Here is a 23934-nt window from a genome sequence, read left to right on the forward strand (position 1 = left end):
AAAATACCACTGGGTTTTATTTTACTGAGTTACACGCCTTTAAAATGCACAGTTTTTCATTTGCAGTTGAGCAAGTATGGTTTTTTTCATGAAGCTCAGATGGCAGTGGGCAGTAAATATCAATTTAACTGCGCTGGGAGCAATTCAGAGCAGCCCTCTGAGTTGGGGTAGTCAGCACTTTTTGTTGGGCTGCTCTTACAGCACCACAGAGTGTAGGAGACACCTTGTATTAGTAACAATGCCCATGTCACACCTCTATTTTTCAATATAAATCTTGAATTTTACTCAGGAACAACATATTGCAAATTAAACTTGTTTGGATTTCTGTCAGCCTATGTGCAATATTCAATATTGTTATTCTATAGTATTTTCCTCACTTTATGTACATACTGTAGCTATGCTGTTGTAAGGTGTGCATCTTTTATGAGTTAACCACTGAGACTTGCTAAAAAGTGGCTGACCAATTAATGGAAATATTTCTGAATTCAGTTTTGAATTATCATTGAGTACTTCAATTTTGAAGTATCATTGCAGTTTGTCTGCCTAAAGATATGCTTGGATTTAAATGTTTTTACAAGGAGAATGTAATCCTCCAGAACTCACTTGGCTCTTTACTAATGATGTCTTGTTTCATTGCAGGAGGGGTTCAAAATGGGATTAACTCTTGAAGGCACAGTATTTTGTCTTGACCCACTAGACAGCAGGTGCTGATGCCAAGAAAGTCAATGTGAATTTCCTCCACAGTGGTTTTTTTTTATTTCTGAACATGTACTCACAGATACTATCCATGTGCCAAAAATTGCTTTTTTCAACATGTAAACTCTTGTGAGGCTTGCTTCTGTAAAAATTCAACTTATTTCCAGTCTTTCCCTGTACAAATGTAAAAAGTTGTATTTGTTTATGAATTATGGATGAAATTACGCTGTTGTTTCTTTCTCTCACATTTTGGCCCGAGCTTACTATGCTTTATGACTATTAGCTTGGAGAAGTTCTTCAGAAAGGTCACTCATACCTCTCTCTCTGTCTCTCTCTGCAAATGTGCAGGCATGAATTCTACATAGTACTTTACCTGGCAGCATTTTGAAATTATGCTTTTAAGGTATTATTTAATATTCAAGCAGTAAAATTATTATCTGCTACAAAAAAATTCAATTTGCAGTGAAAAAAACATAAAATACTAACCATTACTATATGCTTCAAAAGTAAATCTGGATGCAGTGTGATTGATTTCCATCACTGTGGTTACTGCCCTGTATATCTGCTGTCATTGGTTTATACAATCCAGATTTTAGGTCCTTCATTCATGGTTTAGAAATTAACAAGTTGCTAGTCTGGTAATTAGTGCTTAATAAGCCTAGAAGAACTACTAAATTGCAGAATGGCAAAGCAACCGCCCTTTGTTATGATATTTTATAGCTGAAGTGTAAAGTATGTACCTTGGAATCCATTACATGCTAGCCATAACTTAAAAGGAAGATTATGGTCCTGCATTTACTTAGGAACTTAGGGAATTTTGTGTGTATGCAGTCACTGGGCTCAGTTCTGTAATTACTTTCAGCACCCGAGTGTTTACAGCCAGGCTCTGTTGAGTATAATTCTTTTACTCTCTTCTTTACTGTTCCACGTCTTTAATTCCTGCAGAGAAACAACTCTAAGTCCTTTGTACCCACTGGTTGTTCATGTTACAGAAATACCTGCACACCAAAATTCTCAGCTGCTGGTGAGATGAATGCTGACATGTCTATGCATACTCTTCATTAATCTTTCTCATAAGCAATAAAACACCATCTTAAACCCATCTCAGAAAATTATCATTAATTAAATTTAAAAACTTTCCAGCCTCTAGTATTCTCCCTTCAAAGCATAAAAATGTGGAAACCCCCCTGCCCCTAAATTTTCAGATTTTTTTTTTATGAGAGGCTTTTTGCTGACACTTACAGTTTTGTCCTTCAGAGTCACAGTTTACACCAAAACCACATTTTTCAATTTCATGATGGGTATTTTTATGCCTTGTTCAACAAAGTACTTGTGCATGTGCCTTTGGAGTCCTCTAAAAGAATGGGATTATTCCTTTGCTGGGTTTGACACATCCTCAGGTACCTTGCTGAATTGGGGCCTTAACATCCTACATTGCATTTGTCTTCCTCTCTCTCATTCTGAGTTCATCATTCATATAGAGTATTATAGAGAAATATATATTAAAAATATATGAAATCACTAACAAATAGAATAGTATATGTTTCATAAAGAAAAGTCTTTATAATTTTGTTTGTCATATAGTATTTTCGAATTTGTATAATGAGGATGTTTAGTAGCCATAGCAATGGCCTTTTTTAACAAATAGAATTTGTATTTTTATTGTACTTTAAAAAGCTTTACATAATAAGCATCTATTTAGTGGTCATTTATTATCAATGGTAACACTAAGATAATATTTGCACATTTTAAGAAACCTTTTTCGTTACTGATTTTTATGATAGTTGACTGCAAATGGCATGGTTAAATCTTATATACCTGATCAATACATACAAAAATACTTAAATCAACACAACAGTGCATTTTTAATTTTTATGTGATCCAGTTGGAAACTGTATTTCTATGTAATCTCAAATGTCTGTTTAATTTTGCCTAAAATAAATGTTTTTAAATAAATTGCCTCCTGGAGCACAGTGTTCATTCACTAAAATGCCCAGCTGGAAGGTAGGATGGGGTGGTGCTTTAATATTGGGCTGCATCTGCCACAAAAGGGTTTAGTGCTGGAATGGGTTAAAAGTCACCTTTGGAAAGGATCCAGTCTCAGGGTAGAATTACTTTATTACCGAATTTGGGCTAATCTGCAATCAGCAGAGAAAAATCTTGTTCTAAATGCAGCTGTACAATACTGATAATTAGGGAGTAACTCTCTCTGCAGTGCTTCCTGTATTTAATTGACTTTTCTTTTTGTCCTTTTCTTCCCCCATACTTCTCTGCTCAGTATATTTGGCTGCTGACTGACTGTTTAAGAAGAGAAGGATAATAACTGAAGTTTTTCTGAGCCTTAGAAAACAATCTCTGTAACCCAGGTGTGTTAAATGGCACAGGCTGCTACAGATGGTGTCAGTGCTTCTGAGAGAAGTCATCTGAAACCATCTGGTACTTTGTTCCCTTGTAAAACTTCCCTCCAGGCTAATGCTCAAAATCCATCTAAGCACTTGGATTTGTGGGAATGGGGCTTGAACACCCATGGGAATGGGTGCTGGCAGGTAAGTAGCACACATCACCATGTCCTGTGAGCTGTGAGCAGGATCTGTCCCTCCCTGCTGCTGTCAGTGTTCCCTCCCAGGCAGGGCAGCAGCACCTTGTGCCACATTTTCACTGCTGCTTTGAAATACCAGGCTGGGAGCAGCCAGAGGAGCCCAGGACATTGTTCCTGCTCTGCTCAGAGGGAGGGGGATGCTGCTGCTGCTCACAGCGCAGTGTTGGCTGTGGAAGTTCTCTTGCTGCAGAAAGACACACACAGCATCTACTAGGTTAGAAATGTGGTGCTAATGAGTCAGGAACAAGACTTTTTTTATTTTTAAATTGCAACAAAAATAAAATAGTTCATGTGTTTTATTCAGCTTCATGCTGCCTGTTTTGCTGACACTTTTTTCTTTCTTTTGGATGCCTTTTCTTTCCATTTCTATATTTTTCTTCTATAAACTGTGATCACTCTGCTGACCATGCTAACTGTGGCTGTATCACTTCTGAACATGTAATAGTAGATTTTGGTTCCACTTGAATGTCCAGCAACTCTCCTGGCCTGTCATCCCAAGCTATATTAACACCTAGAAGCCGGATTACTTGCTTTATATTCCTTGTTTTCCTATGATATGAACTAATTCTTTCTTCCTACCTGCCTATCCTGGTATACCTGAGTAAATGAGCTGCTTAGGTTAGAATTGTGAAGTCAAACAGCTGAAATATGGTGAGTTGGTGTTTCCTTTTTTTAACCTTTGATAAATCACTGAGCATCAGGGCAGGATGTTCTTGGCCTATCTCGTCTTTACTTCCAGCAGGTCTGCAAGTGGCTCTTGCCCTTCCATGTAATAGATGGGATATGTGCTAAACATAAAATTGATCAAATTGCTCAAAATGGTAAAGACCAAATCTTTCATGTGGTGAAAGGAATTATACTCCATTCTGGCTTCACAGATGGAAAAGGAGAAATTCTCACACTTGCAGAAGCGTGGTCGTGTAATCCCAGAGGTGATTGAATGTGCCAAGGAATGGGGCTGGCTCTGAGAGTTCATTATGAGGATTAATTTTCAATTTGTGGAACTAAGCATGGTCTCATTCTCACTGAGCAACTCTGCTTCACAAAAAGAGTCTCTTCTGCAATGGAGGAGACAGTCATTGCCTGAGAAATCTCTGCTTAAACACACAGAGCCCTTATCTGCACTGTATCTCATTTGTCACTAGAGATTGTCACCCTTTGGACACCCTCTAAAGAGAGGAGATGTGGCAAGAATTGCAGGCAAGCTCTCAGTTTCCTTATTTTCACACTTTGGGGTTTTGTTGTTGCTTTTTAAAATCAGAGGATGTAGAAGTCACATGTAAAAAACCTCTCAGAATAACTGGCCATATGTTTTAAAATGCAACTGAAAATGCCTCCTGGTAGGTGTTTGGTGAGCTGCAAAAGGCAGCAAGTGAGCCTTGGTACTTTATTAGCCTGCTTTTCCCCCTTTTCTTTTAAGACAAATTCTTAATGAGAGACTGAGGCATGAGTTGCACTGTGAGCTGGTGAAAAACTGGTGAGCCGTTGTCATAAATGAAATAGAGACCAGGATTTCAACTCTCTGGGTTTGTTCAGTTGTTTCAAAAGAGTAAAGCAGTGCTTTATCTGAGGGAAAGCCTGACATTTGTAACATGTGCTGCCTTCCTGGGATGCTTCAGCATGCACTCAGTGGTGGTGCATAGATTAAAGAAACTGCACATTTATTTATTTATTCTTCAGACCAAATCACTTTCTGGAAGTACAAGACACAGTGGGATTCATGGAGTGCTTATGTAGTTTGTGTGTGTGATGGGGTAAAGCTTTCCAAACATATGAATATGTAATTTAACTTTTGTGTTTAAGAAATTTCCCAAGAATCTAATTTCTATATAGTTGGGGATAATAAACCCTGAGGTTAATTCTGCTAAAGTGGACTCTGGAATGAACTGAACTTATTTTAAGTCTCATATGAATGACAGTAACCAAAGTCAGCAGATTTCAGCCTTTAGACTTTTTTTTCTTAGAGTTTTTTTTCCCCTCACATTTTCCACTGTTTATTTCAGCAGAACTTATGCCTTGCAATAAAGATTAAGAAGGAGCAGAGACAGATTAGGAAGGAAGTAGAGAAGAAAATCAAAAAGGAACAAAACATCATCTTGTGCCAACATTAAGCAGTTCAGTCACACTGCATTTTTTGTGAGACTTCACTGATGCGAGAACTTCTCTCGTTCTGCCCCATCACCTTTTATGCTATCTCAGAGTTGCACAAGGGCTGCCAAGAAGCAGATTTGCCATGTCTGCAGCCCCCAAGAACTGCTCTTGGAGCTGTTGGTGTGTGCCAGAAGCAAGGAATATTGCCCCACACAGAGTAGGTAACCACAGTGAGCCTTGTCCACGATGCTGCTTGCTGCAAGCTCCAGTCTCTATGTATTTTTCCTATTTTCTAGTAGTTTGTACCATATTAAAAACCTGGCTAGGTTGCATATCTGACAAATGCTTCCAGAAGGAAGCTGTACTAAGCCATCACAAAAGTTCTTTAGCTAATTGCCTTTATTCTAATACTGATTGGAAGGGATGACAGTCATCCATATTTTCTAAATGCCTGTTAACAAAACCTTTATATAAATTATTCTCCTTATAAGAACTTTGCCAAAAGAGGAGTCTTAGGATAGACCCTTTCAAATTCTCATTGGTTCAGTTTCCTTTGCAGATTCATGCTACACACAAACTTCTCTGATCAAAGAAATTCAGAAATTCTGTTCAACGTGAGTACTTCTAAAAGCTACCTCTGGTTTTACCACATGTAACATTTAAATTGTGGCGAATTTTACTTCTTTTATGATTTTATTCTGTAAGCATTTTATTCAGTAAAAACAAGATGCTTTTTGAAGCTTTGCACCATATTAGAATTGGAATATATTGAGCATTTTTCACTGAAAATAACTGAATGAGCTCTCCAGGAATCTAAACTGGTTGGCTTTGGAAAATTATTGTGCATTTAAAATATTTTGGTGTTCTTGTATTTTGGGGGTTTTAAAACCCCCAAATCTTATTTAAGTCTGAAACATGTGACAATTTGAAACTTCATTGTTTTCAAATAAAGCAATCCTTGACACTGAAAAGACAGAAAATCCTTCTGTGCACTACAATAGGATAAGGCTATGAAGATAAAAAGGTTTACTGGGGGGGAAAAAGCAACAAAACCTATTTGAAGGGCCTGGATAGATTACAAATCTGAGATATTTTCTCCTCTTCATTAATATGTGGAGTATGTTAGAACATTATCACTCCTGTGCATACTTTGCTATTCCCCCATAATGGCAGATTAAAGTCGCCTACAGTGCAAACAATGCAGAAATGGGGTTCCCCTGGTTTTGTCACAGGGAAACTATGAAAAAGAGAGAATAAATCTAAGATTTTTAAACACTTCAACCCTGTAAAACAGTGACACGATCACATATCATCTGTGGTTGATAAACCTGGGATGCAAAATGAGCAACTACACTTGGTAACAAAGGTAAAGTTTTCAAGGTAAGTGAGTGAGAAATTGTACAGGAGCATGGAAATGCTCTGAGGGATTGTTTGTGTGATTTGGCTCAGCTGTGCTGCACTCATCAGTCAGGCTGTATTTATGTAGCTTAGCTGATGATCTGCTCTACTGCTGCTGAGAAGCAAAAAAAAAAAAAAATTAACAAAATCATTTAATTCCTTGATGGTGTTTCTAGACTTTGAGTCAGATTGTCTCCTGATGAAAAGTGTTAATATTGACTTTACAAGTTGCTTGTCTGTTTTCACATCTCTAAGGTTTTAGTGAGTCTGCAATAAAAGCTGTCCCTGAGGGTGTTAAGGATTTTTAGCACTCACTGTGTGTATTTTGATAGAACCTGTAGATTGTGTAATATCTGATGTTAAAAGACTGAGCAAGGCTGTGATCTGTGTCATCACAGTTGCACGTTGTGGTAACGTGGCAAAGGCTTGATGGATGAAATTTGGAGTAATATAATCTCATAAAAGATTCCACTATTTAATAGCCCTTTTCAAAGTAGGTATTTTAAAATAATGGAATCTTATTGAAGTCTGAAACATGTGACTGGAGATTTAAGTAAACAAGATAAATTGTCTCTTGGCATTCTAATAAATAAAGCAGTAAGGCCATTAAAGCCACATGAGTCATAAAGCCATAATGAATTTACTTGAAACTTAGCAAAACAGCAATTTGTTTTCTCAGGACCACTGATCCAGTCTCTCACAGACCTCCCTGGCTAGGAGGTTGAATGCCAAAGGGAAAAAAATCCCACACAATATTCTAAGCAATATTTTATTCTGGTGCAGAGGTCATCCTGCATCTTGGTGTGTGCTCATGAGCAAACTGTTATTGTGGGAAAAGATATAGGGAAGCTGTGAGAAAGCTGATATAAGATGAGAAAATGTTAGGTTATAAGCAGGAAAATCCTCAGTCTGCATGACCCCACAGCCCACAGAAAACACTCACATGATGCTTAACTGCTCTGAGAAGACATTCAGAGCATCTGTGAATGTATAGCTAAATGTTTCTGAGCAGCACCTATCAAGGGTCTAAAACTACTGTGTTGCAGATGGCTTTGATCTTTCAGAAAAATCTGTGGACAAACTGTTTGCAATATTTCAAATGATATTTGCTCATTGATCTATGCATACTGGAATGGGAATGCTGCACACATGCAAAACAGGGGCTCTGCAAGCTTTCCTTCAGAGGCTGCTGCCTCAGAGGTACCTCTGGAGTCAGGAGGGGCTGAACTGGGAGGTGCTCCAGCCCTGCAGCTGCTGACCAGGAATGCAGATTAGCAGAGCTGACTGGGCTTGTGGAAATGTCAAGTCAGTCTCCATCAGGAGTTCAAGCACAAGGCAAATAGGTGCAGACAGACATTGAATGCACTCCAGACATTGGCCCCTCTCTCAGCTGTTATAAAACAGAGAACATTTAAAACTTGCTTTTTCTCAGCCTGAGGGGAAACCCATGGGAAAAGGGACCTTCAAGTACATTCTGGCAGAATTTAAATAAGGACACATTCTGTGACTCCCTAAATTTGATTAAAAAGCAGGAAAACAATAAGCAGGCGAGAGTTTAATGAAACCTATAAAAAATGTATCATCCCTGTGTTTTATGAATGCAAGCCCTTATCTGCAAGCCCCTAGAGTATTCTAGCTTCTATTTGTTTGAATACTACTTATTTTTCTCATAATTGCTTGGGTTTTATGAATTAATTTTCATTTTTCCATAATTTCACTCTTCCTAGAGAGCTATCTGGAAGGCTGTGAAATATGTAGTAGGTGCATATCTCAACATTTTGAGATTTCTGCCTAGAAACAGTGGCAGGGCTGTTTTTTTCTTAAAACCTAACATCCAGCCTTCTTCCTGGGAATCACAGATTGCATGTTGGTGTTTCAAAGGGCAAATAAGCCTCCAAGAAAAGTTGGAAGAAACCTCCTGTGGTTGGCCCCAAGAAGCAGCCTGCTGTTTTCCAGGAATGCTGGGTTAGTTTGTGATCTACAGCTCCCTGTTCCCTTAGAGCTGTGCTTTTCCTCCCCACACCTTGTGCAACAGCATCACACGACTTGAGCTCTGCCTAGGGCTGATCTAAGGTTACACTCCTGGAAAGCAGCACTTGAGGACACTCCCAGGAGAACACAGCTGGAGTTTGTGGGGAGTTTGTTCCTGTGGGCACCCAGGGAAGCATCCTGAGACCTGACCAAAGGCAGGGGAAATTCAAGATGTGGTAATGACTCAAACTCTTTTTTTAAGAGTAATGTTGGTACAACCTTGTAGTCTACCTTTTTTTTTAACCAACCAGCTAATGACTATTGTTTTTATTCTGGTGTTACAGTTTTTGTCCCATCTGTGCATAATAAGTATATGGTAGAAAAACCCTGCCAAATTTAGAAAGCAGGTAAACAGTGCCATACCTTTATTTTATAAAAATAAGTTCTTACCAGAATTCTTGTGTGCTGCTCTGGGATTGTCTTCTACAAACTGCCTTTTCAGAGCTGTTTTGTTAGGGGAAACTGTTTACCTTCCAGTTGCACTTCTATATTGAATGTTTCCCAGTTATTTTACCACTGTAGGTATGATGAGATAGAAACAAAAAAAAAAAAAGTTTCTATTTCTTTCTCAGTCTCTTGGTGTCAGTGGATGCCAGGCCATTCCTTTATCTTCATATTGAGATTCAGACATAAATAAGATTTTATATATAATTTTTATATTTTTATATTGTTCCACTGAAGTGATTGTTGTTCCTTTAACCTGTCAGAAGTACAGGATTAGGGCATTCAAGGCCCTCTGCTGTGCAGCCACATTCCAGCAGGCCCCAGTGTCACGGGGGTTCACTCTGGGCTTTGGAACCCCAGTGCACACCTTGAGGGCAGCTATGACCTCTGGATTTGTCTGTTCAGGTGACCCTCTGGTGCTCAGCACATGGGTGTCCAGCTCTGGGAAAGAGGAGGAGGAAGCCCAGAAATTCCATCCTTGTTCAAGGACTCTGACACCCTTATGTGCTATGGTGCCTTGCATAAACTGGTGGGGTGTCTCTCCCCCACTCTGAACTTAAATAAGCCTTTGTATTCCTCTCTTTTCTTTCTGCTCTCCTCTTCCTCCCCCAGCAGTCTCTGTGCCCACACCTGAATCATGTTTACATAGCCACAGCCATTGATTCATCTGGGCTCTTGAACAGTTTACACAGGACTTGCTGTTCTGCTCCAGGAAAGAAATCCTGTCCTGAATCTCACTTCATAGGCCTTAGTTGGTGTTTATTTCCCCTCAAGCTTAAATTGGTTCCTGTGGAGAGTCCTGCTGAGAGGGAAACCAGCCTTCCAAGCAGCACTGCTGTAGGGCTTGTTTGAAGCATGAATATTTAAACCTCATGAAAGGCAGACTAGATACTTCTGATGAATCAGTCCCAGCTTCCCATTAAAGTCTGTCTGGAAGGACTTTCTTTGTGTGGCTGCCATCATGGTCCTCAGCAGTTCATTTGCTGAGGAGATGCTGCTTGAGGCCAAGCCAAATGTACTCCTGCTTTCTACAGGGCTGTCTCAGGACCAGTCTGTGGCTATGGCAGATTGAATGCACATGGAAAAGTGAATTGCTGCCCCACAGACTTGGCTGCCTCCACCGTCCCAACTCTGCCACCCACACAATTCTCCATGACCAATATTCCTGTTAATACTTTGATCCTCCTGTGGATTGCTGAAGGCCCGTATGCTGTGTCCTAGGAATTCCAGAAAAATGACCAACAGCAGTGCCTCCTCCAAATTTATGTCTTAACTCAGGGTAAGACCACCCATCCAAGCTCTGGATGCTTCCAGTTCCATCTCCAGCACTGATTGATGAATTAATGTTCATATGGGCCCTGTCATAGCAGTCTCCATTCCTGGTAGCTCCAGGACACTCAGGATCCAGTGCAAGTAGTTCTTAGAAGGTTTCTGTGGTCCAGGCCTTTGCACAATCTTCTTCCCTCTTCAGCTGCATTAGGCATAAGTAGTTTTTCTTCTGAGTCTTTGCCATTGTGGCCAGGGGCTCTCCTGACCTCTGCTGAGGGGGAAACACTCTTTAGTCAGAGGTGTCTCTGTGGAGAAGAGGGCAGTGGGTGCCACAGGGATGCCACCTGTCCATGCACAGTCTGCCAGGCCTTGGGCTGGGCCAGGTCAGGTCCCAGCAGCTTTGTCAGCTCCCTCTGGAAGTTGTGGCTGGAGCTGGTGTCTGGACACTGTGTCTGGGCAGTGTAAGCATAGACAGCTGGAGAGGAGGTTGGGGTGGGGACAAAAATGACAAGCTCTCACATTTGCAGCCTGTTAGTGTCATTAAAAGGGAGAGGCACAGGAAAGACATGCAGCTGTGGATAGAGCAGGGAAAGGCAGGAGGGAAAGCTGTGCAATTCCGTTGTTCAGTCACTTTCCATCTTGTGTCAGCATTTTCAGCAGCTGCCAGAGAAGCAATGAACCACATTCTGTGTGAGGTTATATGTGCACAGCACAGGGATGTTGGACTTCTGTGGCACTGGGGCATCCACCCTCTCTGCCTTTCCAATTCTTGCTGCCTGATTTCATATCCAGTGATTGATGTGTTTAGAGCCCAGGGCAATGCATGGGGAAAGCATTCCTTCTCCACTTTGTGCATCCAAATCGTGGCAATTTTATCTGCAAGGAAGCCCTTGCTCAGAGGGACACAGATTTATGGTGGTGAATGGCAGTGTGTTTTTATGTAACTCTTTCATGGATTATTATGCATTTAATTTAATTGGTATTGTTTCACACTAACCTTTATTGACAGAGTATAATGAATTTCAGTGTGACAGTGGTTCTTCCTGTGATTGTTCCATAGGTACCCTTAGATACTCTATAGATAACGTAGAAACTTAGCTCCTCCAGGCTTGGAAGCCAGCTCCTTCCTGGAATAATTAGCAAAACATATTTCTGATCCCATCTCCAGGAAATTTAGTTGGTTCTTGTTTTCCCTTTCTGAAAGAAAGAAAAAATAAGTATACATTTCATAATTATATCATTATCTCTGCCTATGTGAAATCAACCTGCAGTTTGGAAAAGGAAAAGAACCTTTTCCCTTTCTAATATGCCAAGACTGGCTAATCAACACAGTGAACTCCAGCTCTTGCCTTTAATCATGCAAATACTTATATATGCATTTGTTTACATGGAGATGCTTATATACAGGTCTATATATGTACCTTCAAAAAAAAACCCACGGAAATCTTTTGAAAAAGCCCACAGTAACAGAGTGAGTAACCACATGAAATGGATGTAAGAGCTGTGGCCTTCCTTGCTGCCACATCAGTGATGCTGCAATCTACCAGCTTAGAAACCCTAATGACTTGATTTATATACATAGACATTTATATATATTTCTTGTATACATTTGATATATAGTTTATGCCAACTTTGCTTTGTGAATATGGTCAGAGTAGAAGAAAATTGAAATATTTTTATTTACTCTAGCATTTTCAGTGAAGACAAAAGAGGAATTTGAGAGAATGGGATCAAGGATGCAAAGTTCTTGCCCCGGTTGAGATGAGTTGTGAAAGATGTGTGACATATGCTGTTATTCTGAACTGGCTAATGCAGCCTTACATAGAAATAAAAACAAATATTACACATCAGGGAGTTACAGTGAAAGGGCAATTGTGTCAAAATAAACACCATATTTTGAAAAGGTTTTGTTAGAAGAAAAGTCAGTGCATTACAAGCAGCAAAACTAGCTCCAATTATGTGCAAGTTATGTTCTCTGTTCCCTGTATCTGATTTCAGATATGTGCATCCTAGTACTTAGGTTTTATTAGACAAATTGTGAGCATTAGAAAGAGTTATTTGCCAATTTTCTCACTCAAATCATCCCAAGAGTCTCGTGTTCCAAAGAGCCTGTGTTGTGGTTGAGCCATAGAGAAGTGAGGACTCTCCTCAGCGTGACTGACTGGTCAATTTGCCAGAACCAGCTTCTAAATGTAATGTGTTGTAAGCCCTAGACCTCCTTAACTAAGGCTGTTCTTTCTCCTTCACACAGGGCTGCCACAGAAAGGGCAGAGTAATGGAGCAAAGAACAGGGGGGAAGGGGTGCTTGAGGGAAATAGGAAAATAACATGATTAAGATGTTATTCTTTCTTCAAATATACCCAGAGCAGCTTTAAAAAATGCTCAGAAGGCTTTTTTATATCTAATGGCATGAACAAAATTTTAATTTTATCCTTTAACTATACATTTAATCCAGCCACAAAATATGTGGGTCATTTGCAGCCAGTGTTTTCAAGGCAAAAAAGCCTAAACCTCCAAAAGCAATGCAAGCATTCCTTGGTGGTTTTTTCTGTTGAGCTGAATTACTTTGCTCTGAGTTGATATTTTAGCTGCCTTTATGTATCTACTTAGCAAACTTTAACCTAAGTTAATTTCATTAATGCATCTAGGCTGCAATGTTTTTTAGTCACATATTGGAGAGCTTTTTTACTTCTCATGATATCTGAACCCAGCTCTGAATAAAGCTTTCAGTGTGGTCACTGGTAATCTGACCTCCTTTCACATGACATGACCACAAACTGAACTCTGCAATGAAGATTTTACTTCTTTGTTTCATCTGTGATCTGAAGTGATACCAAGTTTCCGTTGTTTCTGGGAAAACTCAAATCCAAGCTAAACTCCAACATGCTCTGTGGTTTTGATCTAAGTCAGAACATGCAGTTTGCAAATCTCAGGCTGCTCTGCTAGGAAAACCTTGACAAGCATCTGCTTCATTTTACTTACCAAAATCCTAGATTATTTTAGTCACTGCCCAAGCTTTTGGCACACCAGGGGAGTCAAATCAGGCCTGTCCTGTTTCTGCACTCTTTTAACAGCTTATGGCAGAAAGAGAAGCTCATACTGAACTGGTCATCACTCACTCTACAGCAATGGCACCACAGCAGTGATTTGTTATATTTTTGGGATGTCCCATCCTATTTAAGCACACAGCAGGAGGCTGAAGAGGGCTGAGAAACCTCCAGTGAAAGCAGAGCCACAGAAACCCTTCCAAACCACACAGGTGCCACAGACTCTGCCCTCCAACAGCTGCAAACAGAAATAACTTTGTCTTACCCACCTCCCTGTGGCACTGTCGGGCTGAGACAGACTGGAGGGCCCTGCAGGACAGGGCCATGGCAAAGACACAAAACCTGGGTGTTTGTGCTAGTGGAGAGCTCAGCAGCAGTGCCCAAAGGCACAGGGGAATTCAGGGGAGGCACAGGGGGGTGAGGAAAGATGTCAGCTTCTCTGGCTCCTGATCTTTGCAGGGCAGCATGGAGTGTGTCCCCTGGGCAGTGACAGTGACATCCTGTGGCTCAGGGGATATTGGGAAGCAGCAATGTCCTTTGTCATCCAGATGTGCTAAAGCTGCAATGATGGGGTTTGTTGCTGGGTTGATTTGGCTTTTGGATAGGGTTTTTCATTTTAACAGATGAGGAAGGGATCTTCCCATGGGATTAGGAGTGAAGCATTTTGAAGGGAGGGGAGTTGGGCAGGAATGTTTCCTTTACAGGAAGGGAGGACAGAAAGGAAGAAAGATGAGAGTTAGAGAAGACAGCTAGGAAGAGCTCAGAGAAAAACAGCATTGCCTCTAATCTATAGATCTCACTAGAGCTGTAAGCAAAATAATTCAAACCACTTGCTATTAAATGAGGAAATTTAAATCCTTTTAAAGACAACAGAAAGGGTTAGAAAAAACCCTTTTAAAGAGGCTAGAAAAAAAAATGAAAGAAAAAGTTGTCCTAATAAGATATCTTACGATCTTATGCTGTTTTGAAATAATTGTGTTTCCTGACATTATTTTATTGCAGTTTGAACAGGAATTAGTTAGAAATACTCCTATCAGAAGAGTCCCGTATGTAATTCTGGTTCTTTCAAGACACTGAAATATCTGTAGGCCAGTTTGTCCTACTGCTTTAAAATGCCTGTAATGTGTTAGCAGAGTGCAGCTTATTTTGACACTGAAACACTCTTACTGAAACCTCAGTAAGAAGCTGCACAGTTGTGGACAGCATCAGAGAAAGGAGCAGTTAGTTCTGCTTAAAATCCTAAACTGACCCAGGATCTTCAGTCCAGTTGTTTCTGTTTCTCTGGATGGATTGCCCATTTTATCCCACTGTTGTACATCTCTGCAGTAAAGCACATCTTAAACAATTACATTTACAGACCCCCAATCTAATCTTTCTAAAGAATTGACTGCTGATATGCTAACCCCAGGGCAGTCAGTTTGATTTCCATCACATGCAGATGTCCCTTGTTGTGTGGTTTCCTTTGCTGCAGCAGCACTCTGTGTCAAGGTGACACTGCACCAAACTACCACATGAAAAAATGTTGTGATGTGCTGATTAGCCTCTTCTCTTTGGGTGTTAGCTGATTTTTATTTTATTGATGTCCTTGGGGAAAATCTGATGTGTTTTTTCTCAGACTGCTTTGGATCTAAAACTAATATTGTCACAGATTATTAAATTATCTGGGCACATCTGCTGTTTCCATCTGTTAAGGAAAAGTGCAACTTCCTGCTTTTATTCTTTAAAAGTGCCATTATGTGGTTCACTCAGAAAATTTTCTATCTGGAAGAGTCCTTATGTTACAAACCTGAGACTTCTGAGCATTTACCATTGTTAATACTGCATAAAAAGCTACGCCTTTAAGGTGTGAACCCGCTCAGATATCCTTACTGTGTAAATTGATTTTTTTCCTATGTTCTTCCAGTGGTTTTCTCATTACTCAGTGGGAACTCAGTATACAAGTTCCACAGAAATTCAGTGAAAAATACCAGATGATATTTTAAGTTTAGGTGGGGCAGTGTAAAATGAGGTATTTGGGCCACCTTCTTCCACTCCTGGACACAGGGAATTGAAGCCTGAACAGAATGATTTGCACAAAAGCTTTGAGGGTTGCTTTCAAGATTCAGGATTTGTAGGCTCCCCTAAACCTGCTGGAGGTGATGTCAACTCTTCTGTATCTGATCATGCTTTCCCTACAGGGAAACAAAAATAAAAAAAGAGTTCCTGTGTAAAGAATACAGCTGGAAGTAGATAGAGCTGGACAGTTTGATTTTTGATTTTGAGGGAAAGCTTCAGAAAACAAGGCATCTGCAATAAGGAGTCTTCTAAAACCCAGCCTTGCTGGGTGTCATGGTGCCAAGTTTTGTGTTTTCCTGATGGTACCAAATGAGGTATTAATTACTTATTTATTTGTTTTTAATCCCTGCTGAGGAAAAGGTCTTTTTCCTTCTATTTTGGTACATAGTGGATTTCTTCACTGTGGTGAGGCAGAGATGGAGTATTATGCCACAAATCAAATTACTGAAGTGTAATTGAAAAACCAGCACTGCCATTAATCTATAACTCTCACTAGAACTGTAAACAAGATAATTAAGACCTTGCTATTAAACAAGAAATTTAAAAAAAAAAACTAATAATGGGAACAAATAATGGAGTTAAAAATAAAAAGAAGTGTAATGGTAAAATAGTTATGCCTAGAGATACTTCACCAGGGTTTTCTTGATTTTGAGATCTGTAGAAGAATACTCCCTCATAATAATTTCTAATTTCTTTTCTCAAGTAATGATTAGCAGAGGCTTCAAGGAATTCTGACTTCCCTATATATTGTGAATCTCACAGTATAAACTATTGTCTTAATGAACCTGTCCTACTGTTTTATATCACTATATTACTCAAATCCATGGTTGTGCTAGTACCTGACAGAGCCATTAAATAATAATTTTGCTCAGGTTCTTTCATTATTTTCCATCTCTCGTTTCCCACTTAGTTTGAATGAGAATACTTCACCTGAACTGTCCCATTAACCTATTTTCAGGTTGCTGTCACTGCAACATTGCATGTGAGTGACTCTGTGAGCCAGAGAATAAATACTGGGAGAAACCCTAGCAGAAAACAGGTGCAATGATGAGTGACATCCAGAGAGTACCAAAAACTAGATAATGTAAAATAAGGTAAGCAAATATAATTATTGTGGTCTTACAGTTGCATCTGCTTTCAACTTAAGCACTGTAAATAAGTGCACTAAGTATATAAAATCACAAGTGAGATAATAAATAGAGTCATAAGAACATTTACATTTCCATGCTTATAGAAAGCTAGTCTGTACTTCTTATGCTGTGTCTATTTTATGAGGTATCTTGTAACTAAAACAGGAACTCTGCATAATTGTGTATTCAAATATGTCAGTAAAAATATGCAAGAATTAATCCTCTAGGATTATCTAAATTAAATTTTTTAGATTCTTATAACATTTCTGTTGAACCTTATTATTCTTTTTAATAAAACCACAGAGAGTTCCCAGAGACAGTCAGTTGTAGAAAAACTCCACAGCATTGCAGAGATTGCCACAGATAATAATAGCCATCCTATACAATCTTTTATCTCCATCCAGATCTCCATTTAAAGATTGAATACTTGGAGAAGTTTTAGACAGCTATGCAGCAAATCTGCAGTTTCTGGGTCATGGTTTCTCTTTTTTTCATCTCATGGTTCAATGTAAATAATTTTCTTTCCAGTTTTCTCTTGCCTCTTAAAATTTTTTTCATGAAAGTCATCAAGCTAATTTCTTATGAAACAATTATCTTCTTCCAGAAAATTCCTTACTAAACAAATAAACAAAGCCCATTTTTCTTTTTGAGTAACAGTTTTCTGTGTGTTTTTCAAGAAATAAGCGATGTCAATCAGGAGAGAGAAAGGAGAAGACGAAAGTTATAAAATGCAGAGATCTCTAAAGGCCATGTGGAAAGAGGGTGCTGAAATTCTAATAAAAGACAGGAACTGGGATCTAGGACAAAGTTTTGTTGGATACTACTGCAGGACCAGAACAAAACCCAGATAAAATAATTAGAGTTTGGCCAGTCAGTGCAGTTCAGGATGAATGTGTAGAAAGCAGAATAACTTCTCACATCCAGGAGATGATAGAGAGTCCAAAACAGTCCAGTTGCAGAAATCTGAGGCCACAACACAGAACGTATCACATGTCATGTTTGTCGCAGCACACACAAACCAGAACAGCAGTCACCCTCTGGGGAAGCACATGGTGGTTTGGAAGGGCCAGGAGACAGATCAGTGCATTGGCAGTCACGTGAAAGGAGCACTTTTAGTTTAGGAAGGGTGACAGGAACCCAAGCCAGCCAAGATTTTGAGATCTGTCTGCACCCTTGTTCAAAGCAAACAGACAAAAACAGAAAATCAGATTTGTTTGTATAATATCTGGAACAGGGTCATATATGAAACAAAGGAAATTCAAAAGACGGAGATAAAAATAAAAGGATCTGAACACAGCCTTTGCCAGCCTTCTTTGACCTTGAAAGAGAGCATGTGTGCCTTTTCCCTGCTCTCAGTTAAAAAACTTTCTATTGCAAGAAATTTACAGAGTTTCCTTGTGGAAAAAGGTTCTTGATGTCCCCACTGAGGCCTTGCCATGTCTCAGTGTCCTGCCTGCTGCCCTGTCCCTGCTGTGGGCTCACCCTCTGTTCAGCCCATGCTCCATCCCTTCCCTGTGGTGCCCAGCAGGCTGCACACAGCTCCAGGGTATCTGCAGGGCTCCATGGACACGAGCTCCAGAGCATGGTGCAGTACAAAATGGAAAGTTTCTTGGTTTTAAACTGAACAGAGATTTGCAAAGCCTAATTTCATTGTCCCCATTTTCTGGGGACAATGAAATTAAGAGAACAAGAATCAGATAGTCATCAGATCCAGGGGGAAGTTGGAGCACTGAACAGAAGGACTAGGGGCTCTAAGTGATCTTTGAGCATCTGGCAAAGAAAAAAAAACTCATAAAAAGGTTGCTTTTTAGCCCCAGTTGTGGGAATTACAAGTTGGACACAAGGATGTGAGATGTCTGATAGCTGAAGTTCTTCCTTGTGTGTGGCAAAAATGTACTGACTTGAGGAGTGAGAAACTACATGTCTCAAGTTTATGCAAAAACTATAAACCTGTCTAGTCTGGACTCCAAACTGCAATTTCTGGAACCCCTGTGAAGGACAAGACAGTGAAGTGGATTGAATTATGAGAGTAGTCATAGTCATTAGACTACAATATTAGTTCTTAGCAGTCCTAGATGGATTTTTTTCCAACAACACTATTGATTCTGAGAAAAATGTGATTAAATTGCCATTTAGGGGTCATTTAAGGATTGGGATATATAATAGATGGCTTACATTGGCCCTAAATAAACAGCAAACGTCAAGGAAATTATTAAGGTTTTTGCTCGTGCCAAAGATTATAAAAAAATCTCTAAGGAGACCATGTCAGTACAATTCCTTGGAATAAGTACAGATAAGCTTAGACTGGGGGTAGGGAAAGAAAAGAGATATTTGGCTTAATCTCAGACAGTAAGAATATACTTTCAAGACCTTGTTTAATCAAATCCACTTTTGCTGCATGCAGTGTATTCAAATGAGTGTCTGGCAGATGGCAGCAGATTAGTGAACAACTTCACAGTTTTCTGTGTAGCATGAGGTAAATTCTAAGTATTTTTACCTTCAATCTAGCAGGTTGGTAAGAAAAAGATGTTCAAATAATTACTTATCAAAATACTAAAAAAGGCAACGTGAATATTTTGGCCAGCACTGAGCCACGGTGTCAGAACTATTAAAATACTTTGCACAATCCCTGGGGAGTGCAGCAAAGAGACAGACCCAGCAGAGGAAAACACAAGAGGCTGAGGTCCAGGAGCTTCTATTTGATGAAAGTTGTATCGGTGGCAGCCTGGTGGGAAGCAGGGTGTGAGGGCTCAGGGTGTGAGGGTGCCACCACTCCAAAGGGCCCCTGGGGCTGTTTGGGGTGAAGCCAGAGGCACAGGGAGCTGGGGCCACAGCGTGTGGCCCATTGTGTCTGCCAGCACTGGTGTGGAGATGCATCCACAAGTGCTCTGTGCTGCAGGGCATTCACCAGGAGCAGTCTGTGGAAGAGCATTGAGGTTGTTGGCTGTGCTGTGACACCTTGGCGACCCAGGTATTGCTGTGATGTTTGGCAGAAAGCAGCTCAGCTAGCTGGGATCTGGGCCTTTGGGAGGGCACTGGGAAGGAGAGGTGGAGGCCTCTCTGGTAAAGGGGTGCAGGTAAGTGGATGCTCTGCAGGTGCAGAGAGCTCAGTGGTGATGAGTGGAAGGGCAATGAGGACAGAAAGCAAGCTTCTGGAATGCACATTCTTTTTAGGTCTGATTTTTAGTTACCTACAAAGTGTGGTGTCCCTGAATCCAAATTTCTTCCTTCATTTCTTTTAGAGCTTGAATAACTCCTTAGAACTCCTTTAGAGCTCTGTAGAACTCCTCTGCTCTTGCCTGGCTCCCCCTGTCCCAAATGGTCATATCCCCTTCCTCCCTCACCTTCCAAACATTCTCCATCTCTCCATGTATTAGTGATTTCCTCAAAGCCTTCAGCCTTGCACCATGGTAGTGACTTTTAGTTCAAGGGTGACTTTTTAATGCTGCTAACCTCTTTTAAATAGGGCAGACAAAAAGGATGTAGCATTTAGACCAATTTTCTTATTTTCTTTCTGGGAATAAAAAATCTGTGATCACCCACAGTGCAAAATCAAACAGCTTAATGATTTCTCTGGCTGAATAACCTTGGATCATTTTTAATATGACCGGTTGATGCATTGCACATCCCTCTGTCCAAATGGGAAAAAACATAGTCAGAAGCCAGATTTGCAGCTGATTTAAATTGGCATGGTTTGATTCTATTCAGCTGAGTTTTGAACAAAATCTAGCTATGCATCTAGCTCTCCATCCTGCTTCCTGCTCTCAAAACATTATTCTCAAAAAAATATTTAGATATATAACTCTATATTTTCCAGTTAATAGAATAAATTAGATTAAGGTGTCATTTTTACCATGTCATTTTTAATTCTATCATTTTTAATAATAGAATAAAAATGTCATTAAAATAAAATATTGAATTTTAATAATAATCCAAATATTATTTCACAATCATATTTAAACCACATACAACTAATTAATGCAAAGCATATCAGGAAATCTAGTTCCCACAGTTTTTTTAATAAGATCTCAGCAAATGGGCAAACAAAGGAATATTGTTTTATCATATTGATATAAAATCTCCACTCATACTAATTTGCTTAGTGAAAATCTAGAGGAAGTGTTGCATGGGGGTTGTAGGAGACTGCCTGCTGGATCATCTGCATCCAAAATACTGTGCAGTTTCCTCCTCCTTCTCAGGGAGGTGCTGATGCCTCAGAGAAGCATCAGACAAAATTAGATCACTATATTTTGTCAGGAGGAAGTTCAGCAACCCTTATTTTTGTATAAAAGTAGGATCTGCTTATTTTACTGTAATTTTGTGCCTTTCCACATTTTATTTTCAATGTCAGTCTTGTGGCATCAAACTCAAGTGATCAGCTGCATGTTAAGGTCTCAGTGGCTGGGTGAGGAGTGGGACCACTAGGACAGGAAGATGGATTCCAAACTGCAGTGGAGGAAAATGAGAAACCTTGGAACAACTGCCCCTCTTGTTTTCACAAAGGATTACTGCCTATGTTTGGGTCTTCCATGAAAATATGAGCCCTAAGGAGCCATGCATGCAGAAAGAGGAGAGGAATACAAAAAACGGTTCACTGACTGCAACTTGATTTTTTGGGGTTGGGGTTTTTTTTTCTTTCCCTGCAGAACAGCCCACAGAAAATGAAAACAGTGTTTATGTGTTCAGCTGCAAAAAAATTACCATTATTTGCCATGAGAAGGTCAATGTGACCTAGAAAGAAATCCAGCAAGGACTGTCTGCTGTCCTTCTTTCCCACCACCATGGGGAAGCTGTCATTAACAGTCTGGCTTTGTTCCTTCCTGGGCACAGGACCAGAGTGAGACCCTCCCATCCACCCGGGGTGACACCATCTTCTCAGAGAACATCACACAGTTAAAGTCTCATCCACCCTGGATGACACCAGCCTCTCAGTGAACATCACACAGTTAAAGCCCCCCTTTCAACCATGCCTGCTTAGGAAAAAAGGCACAGAAAAGACACGTGGATTTTCTTGTACATGTCAGTACTTTAAGGGTCATTACATAAGCTGGCACCAGTGTCTTGGCTTTCTAGTCTCTGAGAATTGTGGTGACCATCTGTAAGATCTGAGTTCTGCAGCTGTATTCAATAAGAAAGTGTTGGACTAAATCTTGGAAAAAAGTGCCTAATGCCAAATTGTCTATCACTGTCAATTTGGCTGTGCTTTAAACTTACAAATATAAATTTTCCTGAACAGTTGGGAAAGAATAATAAAGTCAAAATGTCTCATTAAGCAATGCATGCTTCGGCCTAATGAATGTATCACTCAGGAGATAAAGGATGGAGCATAATTAATGACACATGATAACACAGAGATTGTCTGGACCACACTGACCTGTCTTTCAACTTTAACTCTTAGAAGAAAGAGGTTGCTTTATATAAAAAGGGCAAGTTCATCCAGGGCTTGTCCAGACCAGCAGTGCCAAATAAACCAGATGATGATAGTGGTGTCATGCAGATAGCAACTAAGCTGGCCTTCCATAAATTTGTAGGACATGAGAAGGTTTCTAATTTACTTTATGAGGCAGAGAGCTGCAGACAAAATCGAATGCAGCAAGTAAGAGCCTTCAAATTGTTCAGGTTTAAATCAGTTCTTGAGTCCCTGTGGGGGGAAAAAGCACATAAGGAAACAAATCTTGAAACTATTCTTACTCAATATTGATGAAATTTAAGGCTGTCAAATGTCTACAGTAAGGTGGGAATGAGGCTGATCCTACATCATTCAATACCAATGAGATTTTGTCAATTGACTTTATGCATTCATATTTAGATGCAGCAGATTTCACCTTCTGATGGTTAAAGGTAGAGCTATCAGTTCTAACATAAAAGCATCATCTAGTAAAACTCATTGGGGAAAAGAAAACTGAGTGAAATGTTCTTGCTTACTGGAAAACTTGTGTTGGTACATATTTGCTGTTGTATCACTTGAGTTGTAAATCTTAGTTAAAACAGGAGGCAAATTAATATTTATGGATGGAAGCATAAAAGCTAATGTAATATTGACACTTTTATTTCCTTTCAACTGGTATTTAAATCATGTATCATCTTTTTTGAAAGTGCAGCTGCTATTGAAACTTAATTAGCAAGATTAGCCTAAAGTGTAATGGTAAAAAGAGTAAACAAATGCAAAGTGATTTTTTTTTCCTACTACTTCAGGATCATATTCATGTTATAAAACTGCTAAAAATACTTCAATTTTGGAAATTTAAACTAAGCGAGCAGGCTAGCTTGAAAGTAGAAATATAAACTGTCTTAGGAGGAGCTGCAGCTTGCATTAATCTGTGCTTGTGTGTTGTTTAGGTTGCTCCAAAACATTCAGCTTGAGGTGCAGCTCTGATTTTTTATAGCTTCATTTTTCAGTAAGTTCAAACAAAAATATTGGAAAAACATTTTGACATATATATACGTATACATATATATATAAAATATGTATGTGTATATGTGTGTGTGTGTGTGTGTGTGTGTGTATTCATGCCTCAACTATGTAGCGAGTGGAGATTGTTTCTAACTGAGCCAAAATCAAAGATGGAATTAAGGGCAATAAAATTTGCAGAACAGACATTCTGACTCTGACTAATGCAATGAAGAAACCTTTCACTATTCTTCAGTTTTCTCATGACAATCCTTGAGTCCCTGGAAGTCTGATTCTAACCAGCAGCCCAATAATCTCTCCGAGCCATCCTGTGATTTCCTCTGCCTTGCCTGTGAGATCTGCAGCCCGTTGATTTACAGGAGTTTGCAGGGGCTTTGGTGAGTTCTAGCTGCCTCTCCCAGCCCTTCTTCCCCCTCCAGGCATGTGTAGCCCAAAGCAGCCTCCCAGGCAAGGACGTGCTGGAGCAGCAGAGACAGCCTGTGTGGAGCATCTGCTTGGGAGCCTTGCTGGAGGCACATCCCAGCCTGATGGCTGCTGATGGAAAGCATCTGCAGGAACACGGAGGCCGTGAGTCATGGAACCTCCTGGGGCTCCATTACTGTGAAGCAAAGTGCCTGGGTCCTCCCCCTGGCCAGCTGCTTTTACAAAACAACAGGAGGAGCGTGGAGCAGAGAGGCGCTTCTCAAACGCCCGCGCAGGAACGAGCGGCCTCTGCTCCAAACGCATGGCTCCGGTTTGCGTGGGCCCAAGTGGTGGCCCACT

At 40.0% G+C, this 23934-nt stretch overlaps 1 protein-coding gene across 5 annotated transcripts in view; it reads left to right on the forward strand.

Annotated features, from left to right (window-relative positions):
* Nucleotides 1–2656, forward strand: part of GULP1 (GULP PTB domain containing engulfment adaptor 1) — a 143347-nt gene extending 140691 nt beyond the window's left edge. For all 5 annotated transcript variants that reach the window (XM_059475773.1, XM_059475775.1, XM_059475777.1 and 2 more), the window contains one exon: nucleotides 640–2656. In XM_059475773.1, the coding sequence (XP_059331756.1) occupies nucleotides 640–711 (72 nt within the window). In that variant the 3' untranslated portion in view covers nucleotides 712–2656. The remainder of the gene's footprint in view (nucleotides 1–639) is intronic.
* The last annotated feature ends 21278 nt before the right edge of the window (nucleotides 2657–23934 follow it).

The sequence above is a fragment of the Ammospiza nelsoni genome, chromosome 7, assembly GCF_027579445.1.
Source record: "Ammospiza nelsoni isolate bAmmNel1 chromosome 7, bAmmNel1.pri, whole genome shotgun sequence".
Classification (NCBI taxonomy): Eukaryota; Metazoa; Chordata; class Aves; order Passeriformes; family Passerellidae; genus Ammospiza; species Ammospiza nelsoni.